Source organism: Odontesthes bonariensis, chromosome 12 (genome assembly GCF_027942865.1).
Source record: "Odontesthes bonariensis isolate fOdoBon6 chromosome 12, fOdoBon6.hap1, whole genome shotgun sequence".
Lineage (NCBI taxonomy): Eukaryota > Metazoa > Chordata > Actinopteri > Atheriniformes > Atherinopsidae > Odontesthes > Odontesthes bonariensis.
The window spans coordinates 9,150,485-9,176,546 of record NC_134517.1 but is presented as its reverse complement, the minus strand read 5'-3'; the positions used below and the strand labels follow the sequence as shown (position 1 = coordinate 9,176,546).

The window sequence follows — 26,062 nt, the reverse complement described above, 5'->3', positions numbered from 1 at the left end:
TTGCATTTTGCTTGTACCTGTTGAGGTGTCCATGGCCATGGTACACTGACAGGGACAACAAGAAGGCGGACATTCCCAACCGCACACCCCTCTGGACAATTGCATTCCCACCCATAGTGTATATTTATTGCAAATGTACATACTGTATTTATTATTCTCATAGACAGCCCTATTTTACCACCCATACTCAAATTCCATTCTTCCATTCTGTATTTCTAATTTTTATTCTTTTATGTTATCGGTGAGTGTTGTACTTTGCGAGTGAAGTTTTACCGGAGTCAAATTCCTTGTTTGTTTACTCGAACCTGGCCAATAAAGCTGATTCTGATTCTGCTTTCAACTTAAAGGGAAAGCAGGACTTTAGGGTGTGCTTGATCTGCATGGAGAACTGCTAAACCCAAATTGAAGGAGCACTTTAGGATTTAGCTGAGGTTGCCAGGGTAGTTCAAAAGCTTCCTAGCGGTATGGCAACAGAGGTGGATGAGATTCACCCTGAAAAGTTAAATGCTCTGGATGTTTTGGGGCTTTCTTGGCTGACATGCCTCTTCAGTCTCACTTGGAGGTCCAGGGAGACATCAGTGGAGTAGCAGATCTGGGGGGCTATCACCGTTTTTTATAAAGGGGGACTAGAGAGTGTGCTTAAGCTATCGGGGGATCACTCTACTTAGCCTTCCTGGGAAGGTGTACTCCCGGGTGTTGGAATGGAGGCTGTGACCAATTATCGAACCACAGATTCTGTTCCATGTTCAAGCACTCCAATGCTCTCCACAACACTATGTTCCATATAAGAAGGAGAATCCAAAGAATGTCAGAAGAATTGAGAAATGAATGTGAAATAGTTGTGAAATTAGTTCAGAATTTTACAAATGGTAAGGAATGAACATGGCCTAGTTCTGCTTTAATCTGGGTAAACGGATCTATCGAGTTGTTCTTGTGAAGTGTGAACTTGCACCACACTGTATACAGAGTAGAAGGGTGGAGTTACAGTAAAAACCGCTTTGTAAAACTTTTGGTCATGGATAAAGGAAGCTAAAGTCAAGATCACATTTATGTTATAGAGCACATTTTATGGCTGGTTGTACGAAATAAGAGACTGGGAACAAAGATGAACATAAAGTTGGCTCAATATTGTTTAGACCTCTGAATTACCTTTGCATCTCACATTTGCACATCTCTGATAGAAGGGTAAAAAGAAACAGCACATGGCTCTGATTTACTGATGCAAGGATTTGCTTTGAGCTCCTTATACCTCTGTCTCTATTCAGATGCGTGCAAACCTTTCAAATGGAGTTTCTAAAGGCTGTGTAATAAATTGTTGCATAGCACCTTAACTCCCCGCCAGGATCAGTGGACTTCATCCTCATGAAACAGTTTTCTGCTCCACCAGAAAATGTCAAAGTTGTCATTGAAATTCATTCTATATGCCACACATGCTGATGAAGGGAGAGCAGTGTAGTGAGGCATTTCATACTCGGTTTTATGTTGAGGTGGTGCCTGAGAAGCTTGCACAAACAGGTTCCCAAGAGTGTCCTTCAGCTGAAAGAAATCCCTTTTCAGCAGTTCTGAACCACTGACTCTGTATTTAAGAGGATAGTGAACAGGCCCACACACTCACATCCATTCTCTTGAGATGTGAGCACATGCGTGAAAGTTGTTGAGTTCATCTTGTTATCATACTTACAGTATAATGTAGACTGTGTGGTTCTTATGTGTCTCATCGTTGTCTCCATGGTTAACCTACCAGTGAAAGACTTTGTATTTAATCCTATGATAATGTGATTGATGATGTAATCCTTTACAATTGGAATGTTAGCTTGAAAGAATTCCTGGAGCATGTGGGGTTAAAAACAGTGGCCTGGACTCTCATAGTCTCAAGACCTGTCTGATTAAGGAAAATGCAAAAAAAATTACAAAACTTTTTTTTTTTTTACTAATATTGTCCTGATTTCTATTGTCTCTGCTTTCCGTAACCATAAACAATTTCTATGATGTTGCATAAATCCTTCTTTTATGTAATGAATTTCATTTTAAGTCAAATAATGAAAATATATCATGTCTCTGAAAGACATTTGCATTGTGGTTCAGGATGTGAGCTGCTATGAACCTACAGTGGAGTGCCCACCAGCTGTGGGTGTGGGGTGTGACCTTGTATGAAGTACCACAAGAGTGAAGCATTGTTGCTAGCCAGGTGATTGTTTTTAGCGCATTTATTACCAGGCCCTGTTCTCTGTATCTGTTCGTGAATAGCAGGAATTACTTTAAGCATAGATGAAGATTCTAAGTCATCAAGGGCTTTGTACCAGTTTACAAGTCGCATTTCCAATAAACAAGTATATGGTTCTGGATAGAACGATGAACTAAAAGGGCTATCCTGGGACATAGAATCAGAAAGGCTACCACTGTAAGGCCCTTATAATTGGTTGTCGGCCATGTCTGGACCCTCGGCGTATGTCTGTTTTTCTTTTATTTTCAATGTGTGCTCCTCGTTGGCATTCTGACTGGCTATTCAGCACAGCAAATGAGCCAACAAGATGGGAGGTAGCAGTGATTGTAGAAGGCAAATGGCTAACTTAACAATTAACTCATAATCTTCTGTAATTTGTCATCTTCATTTCTACAAAATACTTTGGCAATAACATGGCCAGCTCTATATGGGATTCCTGAAAACAAATACTGCTATTTTCATCCACATGATCTTCCACTTTCCATTACTGAATAAAGTACAGACTACCGCCCACTTCAGCACTGGCAATCTATGTCTCCTTTCTCTGGCCTAAACTGTATGTACTGGCAGCTGAAGGTGGTCCTTGCGATGTGTTTGTATGTTATAGTGTTTGCCAAGACGCTGGCGAGGCGAAAGGACCCAATAGGGGGCCCTCCAACATTGCTGGTTCCTCACGTTGGTTGAGTGTATAAGAGTCAATCCATTTGAATGTGGGCCTTTTCAGGGATTATCTGCCAGACTTCCTGCATGTACTTATGCCCCTTGCTGTGATAGCAGGGCAGCGCTCTAAATCAGCTCAGCTAAGCCAGTCATGTCATTAACTTGATCTTTGTTGATGCTACCACTGCTATCAACATTTGACGCAAAGTGGCAGGGCCCAGATATTCATGTTTTTTGCTGCAGTCGGCAAGGTTCAAAAAGGTTTCTTAGAAAATTGAGATACCTGTGATTTATCTTATAAAGACAATTGTCCCCCCAGTCTACAGGGCTCTTGTTAGTTTGACATATCTAATTTTATTTATTGGCACATAGAGGAACCCAGAAATAAGACATATTTACACTTCTGATATTGCTAAATGCAATGGTGTGTTTTTTTTCTATGTTCTTGCTTTTCTAATTTTTTTTTTTTAAGACGCCCAGCAAATATTTGCTGTCTTACTTTGGCTGAAACTGACCTATTTAACATGGTTCTTTGAAGAAACTCTCACATTTAAACAGTTGAAGGGTGTAAATATCGCCAGTTTGTATTTTCCCATATATAAAAAATAGTACCATTTTTGTGGTAAAGTATTAAAACATGTTTTACATTTTAGAGTCTTTAAAGTAGCCACCTTTTGCTTTGATAACAGCTGCTCACACTCTTGGCATTCTCCCCACCGGCTTCGTGAGGTAATTACCTGGAATGCTTCTCAATTAACAGGTGTGCCTTGTCAGAGTTAATTACTTCAACTTCTTGCCTTTTTTTTTATGTATTTGAGGCTATAAGTTGTTTTGTGTTGAGATATTGCTGATATGCAGTGAATATAATAGACCCATTCAACAACAGTTTTTAATCTAATCGCTCAACAAAGGAAAGACAAACTTTCTGGACTTAAGTAAGTCCATAATTACTTAATTACTTAAATCAGATCAGTCAACACAGTCAACACAAAAAATTTAAATGTATCTTTAATCGTAGTAGTAAAAAGCACCAAACACTGTGGCCCGCCCCAGGACAAGAAGAGCATTGTTCTTGTTGGAGTGAACTTCAGTTTCAATAGAAATATGTCAGACTACACTGCATATCACAGCTTGATGTGTACGGGGATGCATAACCGCAGACAAGTTAAGGTGCCCATGTTGACTCAAGCCCAAAAGCACCTACAATGGGCATGTGACCATCAGAGCTGGGCCCTGTTGCATTGGCCGAAGGTTGCCTGGTCTGAAAAATCTCATTTTGTTCTATAATATGTGGATGGCAGTGGTGGTGTGATGCTTTGAGCCATGTTCTGCTGGGAAAGAGATAAAGACATGAAACTTCTGCAGTTGATTTGATTCGATATGTTTTTCTTATTGCATTTACAGTTATGAGTATTCAATAAGTATTTGGTTTAAATGACAAGAAATCGCTTTTTTTGTTGGCATAGTATTAGCGTTTTCAAAATTCTTACTTTACTAGAATGTTTGATCATGATAGAGTGAATAGAACACAAATTGTATATTGACTTCCACAGTCAGGTAACTTTCATCAATATCAATATTTATAAGCATCTTTTCAGGCCTTTAGCTTTTTGTTTATCTGAGTGTTTGCAATCTGCTTGAAGCCCGTAATTGGCCAAAAATGAAATTCTATTGGATATAATGGCACCTCACTGCTTACTAGTTGTGGAACTTATGACAATTGATAAAATACTCTTGTTTAGTCAAAAGGTGGAAAGAAGAGAGTCAATATTTTTGGGTGTTTATAACATTTCTGTTTCTGTTGTTTATCTATTTTGACAGAAATTTGAAAAGCCCTTAAACCTAGACTGTGATGCAATTTCTTTTTGGTCTGTGGAGGGTCATAAAAGTATATCCAAACACAGTAACTATAGCTTTTAGCCAAACGTTTCTACTGTTCAAGCTGTGCCCTTAAAATCCAGCCCTACATATCTCATTTTATCTACTTTTGATCTTTTTATTCAGTCATCAACAAACAGAAATTTTGCCACTGATCTTTATGTATTCAAAAAATCTTTGAATCATGACATTTCTTTTTACCTGCTTGTCTTGCTCGATTTATTGAAACACACCAACTCTTTTTAGTTTAATATATTTGATTCATGTGAGAGCTGCATGAAAATTCTCTTAAAAAAAAAAAAGAAAGACATTTTGGAGAAAAAGAAAATTTGAGCAAATATAGGAGTAGGTTCAGATTTAGGAATCATGAGTCTGTGGGATCAAAAAGTTGATGAAACATAAACTATTATCAACAGAGAAAAGTACAACAGAAGAATTACATTTTTTAGAATTATTATTCAATCCATCCACTCTTTATGCTATAACCAGATGCCACTTTTACCTCTATTCCTGTCCTGCATTACTTCTGTCTATGGAATAATCTTGATCTGTACGGTCCCTGTTAAATAGGCAGGCTAATAATTTCAGTGTCAGTGGTGTCACTATGATCCTACACTCAGGGGAAATTTTTATCTGCCAACTTAACTTCCCCTAAGCTTGGAAGTAGTGAAGAAAACTGGTTGTAGTAACAGTTAAACATGTGGGAAATAAGCACACACAGCAGTAGGAAAATGAAGAAGAGGCAGTGGGTATATCTTAAGGTACACAAGTTTAAGTATTAATAGTATTAATAACTGAGAGTAGATTGTGGCATTGAAGAAAAACTAGATTGTTAACAGCAGTAATTTGCACACTGTATATGATGAAACAATCAAATATTGTTTAATCAACAATAGGGAGCTTTTTTTTTGGTCTTTTTTTTATGTAGTTTAAAGGTATTTGTCAGGTTCAAATACCTAAAACAATTATTAAACAATACAAAAAGAAGAGAGAGAGAGAGACGTCAAGGGTTTTTTAGTCATGAGGAGAGCTAGTGAGGAGACAGCTTCTTACAATCTCCTAAACAATTTACGACCTTCACACAAATAAGCAAGGCACAACTTTGCTCAAAACTCTTAATCAATATAAGAAAAACAGAGTATATATGGGATAACTATCATAAAATGTATTTACAACTCAACAGTATTTAACCCAGCACCATAAATACAGTGAAGGGAGGGGTCTCTCTGGACCAATAATCTGCTGGGACTGGAAGCATTTTGGGATCACAAGGAGCTTAAAATGCTTTTTACTAACAGCTACGTTGTTGCCGTAACACATGTTCTTCACACTCATTACTCTGCTTGTTTGCTTCATAATAACTGTGCAAATTCACTAAAATATAAACAAACATAGGCTACAAAATGGGGCTCAGTGATCAGCCTACTGCAAAGCACTTTAATTAAACACTATGATAAATGCTTGCATCTGTAAGCAATTTACAGAGACACAAAGTGACTTGGCTTTTGTGTGAATGGATTCTGAATTAACCAAAGAGAACATGCCCATGCGTTGGAGCATCTGTATCAAGTGCCTCACCAAGAAGTAAATCTAGACTGACAAGCACACAAAGAGATGACAAAAAGAGTGGATTTTTTTTTAATTCAGGCAAGACTGAATGACTCAACCTTAGTAGTTTTCAGCAATGCTGCCGGGTTAGCCTACAACATGCTGGCTTAACATGATGGGTTGTTTATTTAATGCAGCGAGTTGTGATCGGTATTCATAGTAAATGCTGGTGCATGTTAACCAGACTACAGGTTTGAATCTACCACAGGAATTTGTTTTAAACTGTCCCCACTATTACAGCATGAAAAGCATGTATTTATATTTATAAAAAGTAGGGCTGGGCAACGATTCAAATTTCAATTCAAATCTAATTACTCACTCGATTTCCCTGATTAATCACGATTAATCGCATTTGTACGCAAAATCCAAAATTTAATTCAAAAGTAGTGTATAGCTTTTAGCATTTAGTTTTATTTTAAATATACTGCAATATGAATGAAAGTGCCATAACATTTTGTTGAGCAAACACACTTTTAACATCAGCATTTTTATGTAGTTTTTATGTAGCAGCCTCTCACTTTTACAAAATAAAAGCCTGTGAGCAACAGACTTTTACAATAATAAAAAAAAATAGTAAAACAGGGGTGGTCCGTGGCATAGTGGGTTGAGCAGGCGCCCCATGTACAAACTGCAGCTGGCCCCGGTTCAAGTCCCTTTTCGGACAGCCCTGTGCTGCATATTGTTCCCCCTCTCTCTGCCCCCTGCTTCCTGTCTCTCTGAACTTTCCTATCCATTAAAGGCACAAAAGCCCCCAAAAAATTTAACTTTTTTTTTTTTTAAATAAAAAAAAATAATCAAAGCCTGCGTTAATGCGCGATAAAATATTTATCGGCGTTAAATAATTCACGGGTTAATGCGACAATAACGAGTTAACTTGCCCAGCCCTAATAAAAAATAAATAACCAACCATCACTGTTCAGCAGTGCACACTTTTTCCCCATAAGAGCAATATTTCATGAACTTCCACAGTTCATGAAAGACACGAAGCTGGTCTAAAGAAGTTTATAAGCCACTTCATTTATGTTTTTTTTAAAAAAAGGCTATAAATCAACACTCTCGGTGGGCATGGGCAAGAGCACATAAGCTCTTGGGGATCTCACAGTAGAAGCAGGGCTATTCTTCTTTATGGAATAACCCTTTAATATATATAGGGAAAAATACATGTTTTTGGCATACGTGGCTGGCAAAAGGGATATGTGTTGTCAATGACCTATACAGGGACCAGTCACGTAGCTCATTTCAGGACCTTAAAGAACAATGTAATTTAACAGATAAAGGGGATTTCTGGAAGTATTTACAATTTCGGAGTAGTGTGAGTCCTACTTTTGGATTAGAATGGGTGGAAGAAGGAGAAAATAAAGTTCAAGAATTTCTCAACTGTCGTCATACTTTGCACTCCGCCTCGCTGTTTTATAGGAAAATGTCAAATATTCAAACAAGAATGTGTGAAAGCTTGAGACTAATATGGCAGAAGGACCTAGGTGGTGAGATTAATGAAGATGTATGGCAGGATTTGATCTCAAATGTAGGCTGGGCTACAAGGGAGGCAAGGAGTAAGTTCATCCACTATAAGATCGTACACAGATATTATTTCACACCACTGAAATTGTTTAGAATGGGATTAACTCAGGATAATAAATGCTGGAAATGTCATAAGGACCTGGGCACATTCCTTCATGCCATATGGGACTGTCCTATGGTACTGCCCTTCTGGAAGGTGGTGCTAAAAAACCTTGAGGGATGGCTGAAACGACCTTTACCAGAATCCCCACAACTGTGCCTGTTAATGGATAAGGCTCTCATGCCACCAGGCCTTACTAAAGCGGAGCTCCAATTGACAGTAACCGATTTTATAGTTGCGGCTCGACTCATACTTCGCAATTGGAAGAGCCCACATAAACCAGAGCTTGTGGAGTGGTTTAAACTCATGACAGAGACTGCTGCCTTTGAAAAGATGATTGCCAGGGTTAATAATGTTTCATGTAAAATGAGTCAGGTATGGGAAGTCTTTGTGACTCACATAAGGGGTATAACGCCATAGAGGGGTGCAGGGCATGGTGGGGAGGATAAGTATGTTATACATGTGATTGTATTCATGTATGCTTTGAATATGTATGAAATTTGAGGGGTGCCAGGGACGGGAGCTGCCTTTAAGTTGTAAGATGGGTTTTATTTTATTTTTTTTTTTGTTTATCAATGTTATATTCTATCTTTATTCTGTTTATCCTTTTTACTTTCTTAAACAGACTGTTAATTTAATTCAATTTTTTTGTTACATCTGTGACATCTGAAATGTCTGTGAAGATATTATGTTAAAATAAATAAAAATTTGAATGACAAAAAAATAGGCTATAAATCAGCAGTAAAATGACAACAGCCTTCACATATCTATAGAGACACAGTAACAAAAGCAGACAAAAAAAATACTCCGTGAAGCATTAAACAGTAAACTTAGCATATAACATTACCTAAAATGAAGTTAAGTTCTGTTCTACTCGTCGACCACTGTGTCAAACTGAACCCTCAAACACAAGAGTTGTCCGCCTGCAGCCCACCAGATTTCAAATTTCGCCCACTTAAAGTTTCACCCTCAGCGAGAATAAGAGTTGATCCTATGATCCCAGAGTTTCAAAGCAGCAACCTCACTGACTGAGCTATCTGTTGTGTGAAGCTGGGAAAAAACTCCACATGCTTGTGCCTCTCTTGCTGAAAGAGCAGAGGGCTCCTCTGCTTCAAAGGACTCTGACTCAATTGGGACAGCAGTAAGAGCAATTTTTACTTTTACATGAATGTACTGAACAGTTCTTCCCAAGAGTTTGTATACACCTATTTTTAAACTTAAATGATGCTATATTCTAAACCTGATTACATCAGCAAACAACTACTTGCTAAGTAGATATAGTTCAGATGTTTTAAGCTGCCTCTTAATGCCCCGTGTACGACAAGCCAACAATCGGCTTTTGGACGTTGTTTTTCTTCTTCTTGGTGTGTAAATGAGCAGCCCATTGCCTCGCTGGCAGTCGGATGTGGTCTTTACGTTGTGTTGGAGTGCACTACTTTACACTGGCACAGGTGACGCAAGAAGACACAGCAGGGGTTCCCTTTTGTCCTGGCTGGTTCTTGATGTCGGTTTGATGTATAAGAGCGCTAAGATTATTGAGACTATAAGACTGTACGCCTCTGTATGCCTCGTATTTTCTGCTCGTAAGCTCTTTGTTTTGAGAGCTACATCCAGCTGTGCCAGCACAAACATGCATGTAAGTTTTAGATTTACCTCCACTTCATAACTCACCTTTTGTTTAAAAAGGCTCCCGCCATGAGAGAGATATGATCTGAGCCCATACGGGTACATGTCTACTGAGATTTAGAGATCATAGGGTCAAAATGGAAGCCCATTTCCATCTCCCCTTTTTCTACCGTCTCTATAGGACCTGCCATCTTGTCAACATTTTCATCTGACATCACATGTGGTTTGTGATTTGAGTTTGAAGTTGAACTCATTTCACCTCCAGCTTACATCCAGCTCTTGCAGTTTGTAGGCAGGCGCCTCTACCCCAATAGGATAGGATAACTGTCAGGTTAGAAGCGGCAGTTTGTAGAAAGCTAGTGGTTGGCATGGCAACTAGTGTGTGTGGTGGAAAGGCTTTTGAAGTTGGCTTTCTCCGCTGTGTCTACAAAACGGTTGCTGTTAGCTAGAGTTAGAGAGTTTAGTGTGCACTTAAACAAGTTAACATGTTAAAAAAAAAAGAAGAAATACTTGAAAATCAAATTGTTTTGGGGATTTCTAAAGTCATCAGCCTTATCTGTAAACAGGTGAATTATGGCCCAAAGAACTGGATATTAACCACCATTATGAGACCGGTCTGAAGTCCTATGACAAGTTCATATGTAAAGTACATAAACAAGACGTTGAACAGTTACTGACGGACTTATTAATCCATCAGTCAGTCTTTGCAAACTTAAAGGGACACTGTGTAATATATTAAGTCATTTGTTAGCTCAAATCAACATATTCATTCATAAATTAGTCCTCATTGGTGTAAAATGATCTCTGTCAACAATCTAAATTATCCTCCTGAGTGAAGAATAACTTGTCTGTATCTACATAGAGCGGGTAAGCTCTATGGAGGCTGCCATGTCCTTCCGGTCTATGAAACACGACGAAGTGCCGAGACGGACATAAAGCACTCGGAATCGCGTTTTCCCCAATGCCAGGCCTGCAAGCGGAAATTACGTCATTTTGACATCACGTTTGCACGCAGGTATAAACAGAGCCAGTCCACGCCATTAGACATTCTCTGGTATAAACCAGCCTGAACGGCCTGCACTTTTGTTCGCAATGGAAGACCATAGTTATGCCACGCCAGAGGAGAAGGGATCCTCGTCGCCAAAAAAGCGAAAAAGAGAATCTTTACACGTACCGCCTGCCGTAGTTCAAGAAGTTGCAACGCACATTTGAAAACGCGAGGCGCTAGAGAGCAAATTCATTCGACTTTGCAAAATAAAATTGCACCACTAGATGGGGGAAGAAATTACACGAAAAATAGTGAAACTGCAGTCATGTGAAAAACGTCATTTAATTTTAAGGATGAAAGTTGTGATTTTTCATAGATGTAGTATAGTAACTAGAATGAAAACTTTATTTCCGACACTCAGTGCTTTGTAATGTGGTGCTTACGGAATCCGGTATAGTCCAGACATTTTCACCACCGCTTGAGACTTTGCTGTTCCGCCCGCAAATTGTTCACACTCTGTTCTGTTTTATACGTAGTGCAGAACTGTGTGTGGAAAAACTGTCAAACAAAACCTTTGAGTAAGTGTGAATTATACTTGAGGTGCCAGGTGACTTTTCCTTATTTCCTGATAAGTAAAGAGATTCTGACAGTGAACTGTGAACAGTGCAAGCTCATGAAACTACTAAGTGCCCACTTGAAAGAGGAGACTGCTATCCTAGCAAAGCGACCGTGTAGATAGATGAAGCTACATGAATTTGGAATATGGCCGTCTTGTGTGCACTGCGGTCACCATCGCTAAAATTGACCCAACTCCATGAAAGTAATGCAGAAAAGTTGACCTATCAGGCCCAGCGGTGCATTTAACAGATAAAATAACCCAACACGGAACACTTTCTTACAATCCATCCACACTGTAGGAGCAACAACCAATAACTGATATTATTTTGTATCAAGATGTTTAGTTATTTGGATTCATTTATTACACTGAATAAAACTCAAACTTGTTAGAAAGGGTAGAATGAAGATGAGTGATGTTATTGTGCTGGCTGGAATAATTTTCTTCCTTAGGTCCTGATTGTGTTTATGATGGCATGAACGTTGAGCTCCGGATGATGAATCTTTTGGTATTTACAAAAATCAGAGCTTTTGAAAGGGAATTTTAAGGTTTACTTTATGCGTCTCACAAAAACAATGAGCCATAATATTTGCCTGAGCTTGCATGTTCTGCTCTGTGTGTCTGCATTGGACATCACAAACGCAGACACATTCCTCTAACCGTTTGTGTCAAAGACAGCTGTGTTGTGTTTAAAACCTTCGGCTGTGCAGACAACATGATGAGCCACGCTAAAACATAAAAGAGATGAAAAGCAAGAAAAGTACTTTTAAGCATTAAGGCCTTAAACATGTGTACCTTTCTCCTCTGCAGTAAAACCTTTTGGTTTTCCTATTTAATTCTGCTACAGTTATGACTGTAATCTGTGTCTTTGTTGAATTAGCAGTTTTTGTTTCAGCAACACCATTGGGTAAATTTGAGTAATTAAATTCTGTGTGACAGCTCCACACAAAATTGAGTTTTTGATTATTTTAAAAAGGTCGTTTGATAAGTGATTTAAGCCACAAAGTTGAAATTGATCAGAATAGTAGCTCAAAAGACGAGTTTAGGAGACCCTATGGAGACTCAACATGTTATCACACTGTCATATCTATCAGCTGTCCAATGGACATGCCTTTGCTGTTGGAGTTGTAACTTATAGTTCTATTTATCATTTATTCAAATCTAAGATTTTTTTTTTTAATTAGAAAAATCTTTGCACTTCTTAAAATGAGAAAATGTTGTGAGTAAAAAAGTGTAACTTTCCTTTATTGCATTCAGCTAATCATCAGATTTTGCACCGTGTGTGTCTCACTTCGGTAACGTCCTGCTGCATGCTGCAGTCCACACGCACCTCTGTGCAACTTCTGTGTTCAGGATTCACAATATGTGACTAATTGTTGTTTGGAACAATGATCGTTTTCACATATGTGGAGCCTGCGTGGGTTGGACGGAGGGGAGCGCCGCTGGATGGAGGGATGTGTCATTTGTTTTCCTGCTTATTGATGCTGATAGCCAGTCATGTTTGTTCCTGCTGCATTTTGCAGCCTCTCGTATTGGCACGCTCCTTCCCTCCGCTCCACAGTCACGCACCGCTGCGTGCACCTACCTTCGCTTTGCATCTCTCTTTTCCTTTGTCTCCCACTCACATGGTTTCTGCTGTGCATATTCCCTGCCACTCCCTCACCTCCTCGTTTCCTCTTTTCCGTCACTGCTATTATCCAAGCGTCCCTCGACCCCCATCAGTTTCACAGTAATCCTTTTCCCTCTTCTGCTGTACCCCTTCACTCCTTATTTATCTCTGCTTTTATTTCTCCTTTGTCTTTACCTCCTTAATCTCATCATTTCCCTTGCATCCTTCGTCCCATACCTATGTTTCATTCTGCCTTCTGTCTCCCTTTCTCCCTCCACCACCTGTCTTTGTTCCACCCCTGTCAAGCAGCAGATTCGTTGGACGCTCTGTGAAGTCAACGCTGGCTGCTGTTACAGGAGCACTGAATGAATTATGATGGTTCTGCTTGCTTTGCCGGGTTGTTGTGTGTTATGACCTGGTAAGGAGCAGATGCCTTTTTTTTTCCCCCACAAAGTACTTTGCCCGCATGTGTGTGTGTGTGTGTGTGTGTGTGTGTGTGTGTGTGTGTGTGCAGAATCCTAGGCAGGTAGGCAGACAACAGGTCCTGGCTGCTTTCCCAAAGCTTAGCATTTGGAAGCTGGATGAAGAGAGCTGAGGGTAGGCAGAGCCACAGCAGCCCCTGCAGGAGGTTTGTGGAAATTAGATTTGTGTTTCCAAAAGGAAAAAGAAACAGAACGAGTGGAAAGACAAAAGAAACAGTTATTAATATAAGCACAAGTCTTGTAAAATACGGGGAAACTCAGAGGAGTGGAAATGGATAATATGTACTCTTAGGTGTGGTTGTGTGCATAGATACCCATATCCCTCCATATTTCCTGTCACTAAGCCTATCTAATCTAAAATTAGAACTCTGTCCCACACACAGTATCTGGTCAGCTATCCTTATTAGTACTCTGTTTCTAATCCCATTAACGGTGGATGGTTTAACCCAAACTATAAATTCAATCCCAAGTATTTCATGTCTCTCCCTAACCTCTCGTCACTCCTTACCCATAACTCGAACCGGTACAAAAACAATCATGTTTTGTCTCAATAGGATCAAGCTTTGGTTCTCCTTGAGGACTTCTTGACCCATCATACACCAGTTGTTGTTCATACTTAAAAATAGGGTCCCATAGAGAGTGAATGAGTTAATGAAAATAGAACACACGCGTGTGCTGTGTTTATATTCTTATGTTTAGATGTCACATAACCGTCAAGGTTTCGCCGGAACTGAGCTACAAGGCTTTGTCTTCGACTTTTGCAATGCCTGAGCCAGCGGGCATAAGGCCATGCCATATGGCCCTGGCCGCTACCAACTTCACAGTCTGCAGAGAACTGTGTAGGATCAAATTTTCTCTCCTTCTGTCTCATCGACCTCTTCTCATCTACAACTCCCCATTCCAATCCTCCCTAAAATACAGCTTTCAGACACACCTCTCTGCTTTTTTTTTATTTCCATTTAGCTGACAGACTGGCGGACCAACAGTAAAGTGCAACAGCTGCCAGAGCTTGTTTTTCCAGACTGCCGACATCACACGTTGCCAGTTATCAAGGGGTTCAGGAATCAAAGCTGCGGGGTTTGTAACAGGAACGTCTTTTGCCTCTGTTTTCGGTCATGTGCTGTCAAAAGATGATCCGTGCACCGAAACGCTACTTGGAGAAGAAAAGTTTGAAGTCCGTAACCTTAGCTAGCTCCTCTCGCTGGCATCAGTCGTCAGAAGTCGGATAAATGCCAACTCTTTATGAATAGTTGAACATGAGTTGAACATTTCATAGAAGAAGAGAAAGTTCAGTCGTTCATATCTTTTTTCCGTCTTATTTTATGTTTGAGATTCTGTTTCTGTTCTCTCCCTGTTTTACATACGGTCTGTCTCCCTTACAGTACAAAGAGACGCCTATGGTTCCTATGTGCTGTGAGGTACGTGCGATGCACCTCTAAGCCCACATCTAAGCATATCTCGGAGAGTCTGTAATTTGCACACAGCAGCTTCCTCCGTCTTGCACCTCCTCGAAGAGAGACAGAGGTTTAAAATCCCCCAAACTCCTCTCCCTTCCGCAGGGGTGAGAGCCAAATACTGCGTGAGATCAAGAGATGGGTTGGGGGAGTTTTCGCAGAGAAGAAGGCACTCTTAAAAGACACCCGCAGGGTTCTGCTGGGCAGCTTTCCCTTCTGTTGCATCACACCTGGCATAAAGTGAGAGTCCCCAGGTTAAGGACAGCCCAAGCCAGATGGGAGAGAGTGCGAGACTGAGGAAGGGGAGGAAGAGAGGAATGATAGGGGATGGCATAAAAAAGCACGAGCCCTGCAGTAAGCTATTCCAAGCGCCTTTGTGGAGTTGCCATTTTTTTCATACACTCCTTTAAGGGGATTTTCTATCCTTCTCTTTCTCTCAGTCTGTCCCCGTTTCTTCCTCTCTTATTTTATTCTATCTTTTTTTTTCTCCATGTATGCCTCCATTTCTTCAGGCGCTGTGGTTCTCTTTAATGGTGCCAAGTTTCTTGAGCCAGGGCTCTGTCTCTCTGTCTCTCTTTCTGCCCGTCTGCATCTTCCTTCTGTATTTTCCTCCACTCTCATTACCCCTCAGACTCCTTCTCTTTTGGCCTCATTCATTTCCACTGACTTTTCTCCCTGTTAGCCTAATTTTACTCATCGTTTTTCCTCTCGTCTTTTCTACAGCCTTATTCCTTCCTGCATCCCAGTCCCTTTGATCAAGAGCCAATGTGTGGTTTCTCTTCCCCTCCCATACTCCTCCTCCTTTTACTGTCTTTGTATTCAGCCATCCTTACTCCTCTCAGCTTGTTAAAAACAGTGTTCACACTTGATCATTGTTATGCTTCTAGGTTCCTCAATCGATGCCATGGTTATTTTCGCCTCTTCCTTGAGGGTATCAGCTCAGACGCTATTCACACAAAGCTAGCTATTTAAGCTAGCAATGTAAAATGCTCTTTATGCATTCATATAAGAGTTTTCAATCCTTTCCAGGTCATTCACATTCAAAAGACTCGAATGGAGAGATAGGAGAATTCAGACTCTAATGGCTTCCACTTATACACCATCATTATGAACCTTAATGCTAAGCTAAGCTTCAAACATTGCTGGAAAAGCAGATTTTCAAATTTGCTTGGCAATTGACTGGGAAAAAGCAAATATATGATCCTCCTACTCAATTTAAACATGTAATCTAACCTACATTTAGTTCTGAATGTATATTTTTTCCTGTCTTTCATTTAAGTCACATTTTCTTTGTTGTAATGTTGTGATCTTCTGCTCTTTGAGGCCGACTGCTTCTAAGCAGGCAGTTTAACCAGTCACAAGCATGAGATGGTGCCATTAGATATTTCTTGAAGCTAAGTAAGGTCTCAGTCTTTCTCACATTGCCCTTTCGATAGTTATTTAAACATTTAATCAATATGTTTATACTCTGGCACCATGCGTATGCTGAATCAAGTGGCAAACAAGCTAGTGTTTAGGTTGTAGGGGTGGCAGAGGATTAAGCCAGTAGGCCTCACAACATCATTAGTTTTTCAGGCTCATTGTTCTTTCTTTCTCATTGAATTTATATTTTTATTATCATTCATAGTTGGGCAAGTTTAGGTTTAGGCACCAAAGCAACCTTGCCAAGAGCGTGGAAAACTGTTGTGTTTTGACTTAAATGTTCAGCTTCTTAAAGTCATTTGATGACACTGAGATTAATTGCAGCCTCTAGAAACATGAAACATCAATGTTTCACCAAGGTGACTGTCTGCAATTAATCCCTCCTTTATGTTGTGTCATCACCATCTGCCAGACTCAACTAGTGGAAGGGGCAGTGGCAATTGTGTTAGTGGAAAAAAACCCAAAAAGAAGAACAAAGTATTATCAGGTTTTGTTCACAGCCAAGCATTTGTTAATTGTTTTTGATTGTCTCAGGATTATCTTAGAAAATGTTTGAATGTCATGTGTCTGCAAACATACATGTGTTAATGCTTACACCCGTGTGTCCTTTTGTGAGACAGTTTCATGCCAGGACACCGACAGATGATTGCTTTCAGGGAGAAAAGATTCCAGACAAAGGCTTCTTTGCTTCACTCCTGTGGGGATTATCCAGTGCGACCCTTGTCGTTGTGCTATCCAACCTAACAGCAACATATTTCCACACAATATTTGGGCCTTTTAAATGTGATCAGGTTATGTTCCCTGTCTACAGAGCAACAATTTCTCTGCAGCCTCCTATGGCCACTCCTTCTTCCCAGGGAACGGTTGATGATATTTTTTCAACTGAATAATCACATTTGTTATTCCTTCGATGTAGCAGTGGCAAATCAATAAGGAATCAAATGAATATCTCTCTTCCACAACCCTTTCCCTAAAAAAAATGAAAACTAAGATTCAGCCCTCGAGTGCCATCAGTCATCTGAAAAATCTTGACTTGCTCCGTAGCCAACAAACCATGTGGGGATATGAATGAGTAATGTTCTTCTGTACCTTAACTGCTATTTTGCTGAGTGCCCTTGAGCAAGTCACTTAACCTCCCATTGCTCCAGTGGAGCAACAAGAGGAGAGCAGCAGGAGATGGCAGTCATTTTTCTAAAGTATGCAGTCTGAATATGACCATTAAAATCTTTGCTGCTGAAGTACGAAAGTCTAAATGAAAACATAAACGTTTTCCTCCAGGCTTTGAATTTAGCTGCCTGAAGATCTTTCACAACTTGTATGTCCTGACTATAACTATAACTCCCTACAAAATGAGCGGTGCCATTTAGGGTAAGTCATTCTCTACATTGTGTAACAACACTGAAGATGGTTTGAGTCGTGTAGAAAGGGGGGAAAAAAGTGTTTTCTTGTTTTATCATCATCAAGAAGGCTTTTTTGTGCTTTTTGCTCAGAACCCTTTTGGCATTTTCTTACACAGTGACATGAGGTGTCCTGGAGGCTGTTCAACTGTCTTGGAAGCTCCCACATATACGAAGCACTTGCTTTGGGGCTTTCCTTTCACTCTGCACTCCAACTCATCCAAAGACCTTCTCAGCTGGGTTTAGATCAGGTGAAAGCAGAGGTCACATCATCAAATGCCACACCCACCACTCTACTTCTTCATATGGGGTCAAATAGCCCTTATGGAGCCTGTAAGTGGATATTGGCTCTTTTTCCCCATTGAAAAAGAAATCATGTTCACACTGAGAACAAAGCAGATGTCACTGTGGAGTGTTGAGGAACAGCTGATGCTGAGACGCACTGTATCTCCTGTTTCTACTCTTGAAAGATTGATGTGCGCTCTGATCTGAAGTACTGCCGGGACTAACTTTTTAAAATTATTGATAGTTTCCGACCTTTATTCTTTTTTTAAGGCCATGAAGGAAATTGAGCAGTTCCTGGATTATCACAGTAGGTTGCTCACTGTCCACAGCTCACAATTAACTCTAATTATATTATTTACATGGAAAATAAAGCTGGTATTCTATTTGATCTGTGTCCATGTATATTTATTCTATTCAATTCAATTCAATTCAATTCAATTCAATTTTATTTATATAGCGCCAAATACAACAAATGTCATCTCAAGGCACTTAAATAGTATAGTCCAATTCAAGCCAATTGGAATTCAATTCATTGTAATCATAATTATTTTCAAAATAATCCAATTCATTCATATAGAGCCCATTCAAAAACAATTTCCAAGCTAAGGAAAACCAACAGATTGCACCGAAACCTGTCTTCAGTCCAATCTCCCGTCCTGAGCGTGCCTGAGGCGACTGTGGAGAGAAACGACTCCCTTTTAACAGGAAGAAACCTCTGGCAGAACCAGACTCAGGAAGGGTTTTATGACTGTATAACAGAGCAAGTGAGCTATATGAAAGAGCATAAAAATCTAACTAAATCATGTCTCTTTCCTTCAGATATTTTAGGATTCTTGCTATCATTAGCTGGGGTTCCACTGACGTTTCACAAAGAAAACATCATGTACATTACATTAGTTTCACCAAATGTTTGAATATGTTTGTCTGCCAGACGCCACAGATTTAAAGAGCCATTCAACAAACAGAAAGACAGATTCCATGGTGACTTATTTGATTTCCGGGTTTGATGAGGTACATCAAACATGGAGAAACATAGTCTTTGGAATGCTTTAATCTACATCTGCTCTTTCATATACCTGCTTTGTCCTGTTCAGGTTGGCAGAAAACTGTTCCAGCTGCTGCTGAACAAGAACACTTGACCCAGACAAAAATCCTATTCCAAACCTCCATGTGAAGTTACAGTGACTGGCTTTAAGTTTCAACCTGCTCCATAGGCATGGGCTTGTTTTTGTGCCATAACTCAAGTCATTAAGTAGCCTCTTTTATGAATTAAATCTGTGAAAGCTGTAATCAAAGTGTTTTATCAGCTAATCCACTGTCTCTAAAACAGGACTAAGTCCAGCTAAAACAGGTATTAGCTTTGAATCCTTTCTTCTGCTTTTGAATGACAACTGTTAAAACCGCACCTGTGCTACTAAAAAAAAACAACCATTCACAGTTTTGACAATCAGTTTCAGTTAAACACACACTGTTTTCCTGATTACTGCATTTTGACTTCCTCCCATTTCTATGCCTCCCTCTTCACCTGTCTCTCCTCTTCTCCCCCCCTCTCCCTGCAGTGCAACAATGACTATGCCCCAGTGTGTGGCTCCAACAATAAGAACTACCAGAACGAGTGTTTCCTGCGCAGGGACGCCTGCAAGCAGCAGTCTGAAATACTTATTGTCTCAGAAGGCGATTGTCCTGCTGGTATGTACGTTTACATCATGGCACTGACACAGACAAGTTCACAAGCAAACACACACATGCCGAGGAGCTTGATATCTATACACCCCTGCAGTACATCCCAAACAGAAGCACAGACAAACTTGAGTGGGCAGAAAATACTAAAGATGATACTGAAGGAAAGCAGTAATATTCCTGCTCCCTCCACATGTTAGCAGACATGCAGCTAAAAATCCAAACCCAATCCAATTTTAACAATGTACAATATTCAACCTTGCATATTCCACTCTTTGATACATTATTAGGCCCCCAAGACATGCGATTCAGTGGCTATGAGAATATGCTTTACCTCAATAACATTACAACAGAAAAAAATCTATAGTTGGCAAGCAATCACAATTTCTTAACTTTTATATAACTCAACCCAACAAAATGACAGTTTGGCTTTATAGTCGAAGCAATGAAGATTCCTCATCAAAGCTATGTTGTGTCCTCACCTGAAAATGAAGAGACTGTAAGGACGAGAGTGCGCTGAGCAGACGGTGTTGAATATGCAGTTTATTTAGAAAAAGTAAAGACATCTCCTCATGTTGTTCAAATGGATGTCTGATGACATAGAATGTAAATACCCACCGGATTGTCATAGGTGGTTACTGTAACACTGATGCTAGGAGGTATGCTCGACAAAGGAGAAAATTGACTGAATCATGCATCATATTGATGACTGAGTTTTCTTTTTTCTTTTTGTCTTTTTTTTCTTATTAAAAGAGGGATTAACTGAATTGTCCAAAGTGGCATTTTTAGTTTGAAAATAGCACCAATGACATTTGCATCAATCTCACAAGGCCACACATTTGTAATTCTAATTGGAGATGATACTGTCCTAAAAACGCTATGTGCAACAGGATAGTGGTCGTTTGGAACATGTTAGCAAGTTTTATTGGGCCAAATTAAAAGCAAGACATTAGCAGCATCTCTGTCTTCAGAGGCAGAAAGGACAGCAGCCAATGAGACTTTGGTCTCTTAGCTACAGAATTGTGAAAGCTCGGCAGTAATGAATCAACATTTTGTTTTCATTTTTTTATCCGCAGATTAATTAAATCAGGAAGCTTACACTGATGAGTACCATTCTATTCGCTAAATAGTTCCATTTAACAAAGATATATTTATAAGAAATATTTAGAATGAGTCAATCTCCACAACAGGAGTGAATGATAATGTAAAAAATGCTTCTAAAGAATTCTTTAGAATAGAGCATTGACTCAAAACCGGTGCTTGCAGTACGGGCTCCCAGAGCTGCTACTGTGGCTGGATGGACTCACCATTGATAGCTAGCGTGCTTCTTGTGTGCTTTCTTTAAAGCTATTTTGTGTGTGACAACATGTAATTTAAATGGAGATGCTTTTGTATTTTAATTAATGGACCAACAGAAGTTCATCGCGGTCTTTTTCTTTCCAACGGCGACTACAACAGTAATATCGTCTCTTCCGACTTCCGGTTCCCGACTCCCGGAAAAAATCTCGAGCATGCGCAGAACGCAAAGTCTAATTCACCACGTGCTTCACCCGTCTGCAAGCACGTTTATTTTGACTTTCAACCGAGTTATCTCGGGGTCTTAATCGGATCGCGAGTAACTCGATTCGACCCAATTTCTTGTCAGATTAAGGTGTCTACACGCACTTAATAACTCAATCTTATTGTAATTTAGCCAATTATCTGATCCTTTCAGTGCCATGTAACCCCACTGAGTGATGATCAAAAACTTCTCCAACAGGTTAGAGACAAAGTTCTTGATAAATACAGATTAGGATTGGGTTCTCAAAAAGATGTTAAAAACTCTGAATATCCCTAAGAGTGGACTGGCGACCTGTCCAGGATGTACCCTGCCTCTCGCCCGATGACCGCTGGAATAGGCTCCAGCCCCCCCGCGACCCGACCGACGGATCCAGCGGGTATAGAAAATGGATGGATGGATGGATCCCTAAGAGCATATTTAGATTAAATAAAACAACAACATCTGCCAAGAAAGGTCAGACCACCAAAAGTCATGGACCAGGCAAGGGGAACATCCATCACTAGGTAAAAAAAGACGCCAAATGCTCCAAAACGGAGATTGGAGTGTCCGTTCAAAGGGCAACTTTAAGCTTTACGCTTTGCAAAGAACCTAGCCAGGAAAAAAAAGACATCGCTTTAAAGGATTAAAAAAATCATTTGGATTGGGAGTGCTCCAAAAGGTATGTGGGATAAGAAAGCACTCGGATGAGGTCAAATGAAAACTGATTTTTTTTTTGCCACAATAATAAACGCCGCATGTGGTTCAATCCCAGAAATTCTCTTATTGCCGAGAGAACCTCATCCCCACAGTGAAGGATGATGAAGGATGATGTTGGAAGTGTCATACAAAGGTTTTCATCAGCAGGGCCTTGGAAATGTATACGAAATGAAGGAATGATAAATGGTTTTAAATACGGATATGTTTTTGAGAAAAACGTGTTGACATGGAGCTGCCAAAAACATAGCACTAATGCAACATTTGAGGGGTTTTAGATGCTGTAGGCTGGTAGTGGCTGCCTTAGTTCCTTGGCTTATAGTATATAATCTGTTTTGCAGTTGGCTGCTGTATAGATAGAACTGTTGCATAAGTTTTTTTCCCTTGTAGGGAGGTGACATTTTCTTATTTGTTGCTTAAGATTCTCCATAGTACAGAACTTATTGTGTCACCCAAAATCTCCACTTTCAAGGGAGGTATACTGGCATTTACTTATTCCTGTAATCATATGTGACACTTGATCAGTCCTGTCTCTTTCTTATTTTACTTTACAAAAATTAACATGCCAACACCAAAAAGATCAATTCAAGAGCAGAAAACAAAGGAAACAGTCACTTCAGCGATGTAATGCTTGAATGCAAATATGGGAGTTTTAACTCTATATGGGTGAAGAGTGCATGTTTTTTTGGTATTTGAAACTCCTCAAATGTGATGCATTAATGCATACTTGCTTCAAACAGTAATGTCTATTTATTCAACTGTCTCTGGTCAGTGGAAGATAGCACTTTCCATGTGTATACAGACAATATGTTCAACTACACTGTACCTTGTTTTAGATTATCCTGTGCAGGAAATACCAGTGTCGTCAATTCTGATTTTTTTAGAGCCAGTTACATTGATGGCATCCCCCATTATTTTCATCTTTCTAGTCTAAAAAGAAAAAAAGGATTTAGTGTTATAATCACACCTGATTGGTATTACTGTTTGCTGATATAGTTTGGTGTTTAAGCAGCTGAGTGGGTGTTTTCTGCTGGATAAGGTCAGGCACTCCATTAGCCATGTTGTGGAGAGCAAAAGAGCTGCGTAGAGTGTGCGGTGCTATTTTTGATTACACTTCTTGGTCTATATCAGCATTTCCCCAATCGTAGTCTTCAGGACAGCATTACATTACGGTCATTTTGCAGACGCTTTTATCCAAAGCGACTTACAATAAGTGTGTTCCACATTGGTAGGCAAAAGAACTTCAGGTCACAAGAAATCAAAACTGCTCTGTAGTATGATCTCAAATAAAAGATTCCAGCCAGGCAAACATTTGAGAATGAACCCATGAGCAGTTGGCAAAGTGAAAGTAAAGCCTCGTTTCCACTATGCAGTCCGGTACGGGTCGGGTCGCTTTGGGGTCAGCTTGCGTTCCCACTGTACAAAGGGGACCCTCAGGGGTGGGCGGAGTGCGTGCCAAAGCGTAAATGGCAAATAACAGCAAATAACAAGTAACATCCATAATCTGGAACCACCTCCAAGCTTCTTCAGCTTAATGCGACACTGGCTCGCGGTCCGGTTGAAACCACTCTCTGCCATATTTGCGGCAATCAGCTGGAAAACATTTTCGTTTAGCACAGCACCATCGAGCTCCCGCTGCACAGCCTCCTCACCAACAACGGAGAGCAGAGCCTGGAACCAGTCCTGTGTGCTCGGTACCCCAAGCAGAAGGGTTACAAGAATGGTAACGGGTTCCATGGTAACGGTACGGTACGGATCGGTACGCTTTCGTGGTAATGGAAACACTGAAATAAGCGAACCGTTCCGACCCGACCCGTACCGGACTGCATAGTGGAAACACGCCATAAGATCCACATCAAGTCCTTACGTGTCCATTCAATGAACAAGTCACAATCCTTTAACACCCAGTGCCAGATGTGTACCATGGCGTAAATAATGAAATTAAAAAAACTGCACTCTGATTAAACCTCTGGCAATATGTCTGCTGTATCACATCTCTACATTTATATAGCTTTTCATCACAGTAGGAGTCTATAAAATATTATATGCACATACAGTGCCAAAGTTTAGCTTCTTCTCCTCTTTGCATTTTATCTAAGCAGAGCATGTGTAACTAGTTTTGCCCAATGTAATCTATTCAATCGTTGATGACAAGTTTAAAAGGATAAGATTAGAAAAAACATGAGCAACACCCACAGAAGAATGTTCCAATTAGTGAATCATTTTCTGAATGACATGCTTAGTTTTGACTGAGCGAATCCACTGGCAAGGAAGTGCTGGCTGTGTTTTTTTTTTTTAAAGCTTTGTGAATCACTGCTTAAGCCAAGATAGGGATGCTTGCTGAAGTTAGGCAGTAGCTGACTCAGTTACCCTCTCTGACAAGCTGCCTGCAGAGGTCCATTACAGGACCCTTGAATGGGCACAGCTCAGCAGAGGGAACATGTGGAGACTGTGGTGGAAAATGTTCATGGAGTAACAGCAGTGGTGTGTGTGTGTGTGTGTGTTTCAGAAAACAAGTCTGTGTACAGTCACATGAAATATCCAGCCCCCGTCTAAATTGCTTGTTTGTTGGCCCTGTGTGAGGTCCTATTGAAGACATGTGATGAGTGTAAGCCAGTGTGTGTGATATGAATTTCTGTATCTTTTGAAAAGGAAAAGGATAAAGGTCCCTTTCTTTCACACAAACGGTGCTTTTGAGAACCTAATTCAGAATTCGAACAAGGATGTTGTTGTGGTGCAGTCGTTTTGACAAACAGAAGAGCTCCAGTACATTTAGAAGTACACTTTATTCTGGCAGTAATTCAGAACCAAGTCACAGTAAACAAATTTCCGGTCCCTGGGAATGGAAAAAAAAAAAAAAAATGCTTTCTGCATTTCAACATCCCTCTCATATCTGTGGCCTGAAGCAATGGAAAAAAGAGCAAGAATAATTTTGGTGTGAAACACACAAAAAAACCTAATTCAACTCTGTTAATATTTAAATAATGCAGTGATCCCCTGAGATAAACAAATTACTTTTCCAAAAGAATTTGAATTCAACTCTTTACAGAGAGATGACTGTGCAAAATGCAACATTTATGTAGCAGTGGCCCAGGAAAAAAGATAATAGAATAAAGAGAAATTTTATCTGTGAAAATACACAGGTTGAGAAGTTTTGATGCCCAGCAGGGTTTATATATGAAGCTTCTGAGAACAGATAACAAAGAAGGAGAGCTTTCATGCAACGTGACGTGAATCACTAGGCACCAATATCAAAATGCATAAACCAACGTTGTATTTTTTAACAAGTACACATTACCGTGTAGATTATTCAGGGACATTTCCTAAAACTACCCACAACATAATCTTATGACAAACAGTAAAATACTTTTGATGGTTCACAGAAGACCACGTAGGAATTTTACAAAAAGTTGTGCAATAGCCACATTCCCTGCCTTAGTTCTCTAATGCAACACAGCTCCTGTTGTTTTTACTGATCACTTTTCCTCTCCGTGCTCCTGTAGCGCTTAATACAGATTTGAAAAATGTGTTCCAGCATTTACCTCAATTATGTTTCTCTAACATTAATAGGTCACCATCAGCCCAGTTTGTGTCCAATTGCTGCCATACAATTTAAGTACTGGCTGTTGCAATTGCATTTAAAAAAATGTGTTACAGAGGCTGGTTCATTTTGAAGTGACATAAAAATGATTCCACACAGTAAGCATGAAGTTTGATTAGGCTCCCTTTCATCCTCGGATTTATTTCAGACTAGTCTTTGTGCCATTAATGTTGTGACCCCTTAGTTCATGCCAACTTCATCTCAGGCTGCTTTCCCTCAATATAGTTCAAACTTAGCTCCTGTCCCTAAGATCCTCCTGAATGGACAGGAGCTGTCTCATATTACTCAGTGCTGTTACATGGCACTGGAAAAAATGCCCCTCCAAAAATAAGTTAAAAAAACAGCAAATACAAGACATTTTTGCTTGAAATAAGCAAATAAAATCTGCCAATGGAACTAGTGAAAATCGGCTTGTCAAGATTTCTTGAAATAAGATGTGATATTTAGGACTTTTGAGATAAAAGTGATCTTGAAATTAGCTTAAAAACCTCTTCAAATGTCAAAAAAAGCTTGTTTCATGTGAAATATGACTCAAAACAAGATGTTTTCAAGACTTTTTCACTTAACAAGATATTCAAGATGTATTGTATTAAAACAAGTCCCTATATCTGGCTGAAATAGAACTTGTTAGGCAGTTGTGTCTTATATCAAGTGTAA

The 26,062-nt window shown here is 39.8% G+C and overlaps 1 protein-coding gene across 1 annotated transcript in view; it reads left to right on the top strand.

The window, feature by feature from the left end:
• Positions 1 to 26,062, top strand: part of tmeff2a (transmembrane protein with EGF-like and two follistatin-like domains 2a) — a 155,878-nt gene that overhangs the window by 36,242 nt on the left and 93,574 nt on the right. The window contains exon 3 of the mRNA XM_075479065.1: positions 19,430 to 19,559. Coding sequence (XP_075335180.1) covers positions 19,430 to 19,559 — 130 coding nt within the window. The remainder of the gene's footprint in view (positions 1 to 19,429; positions 19,560 to 26,062) is intronic.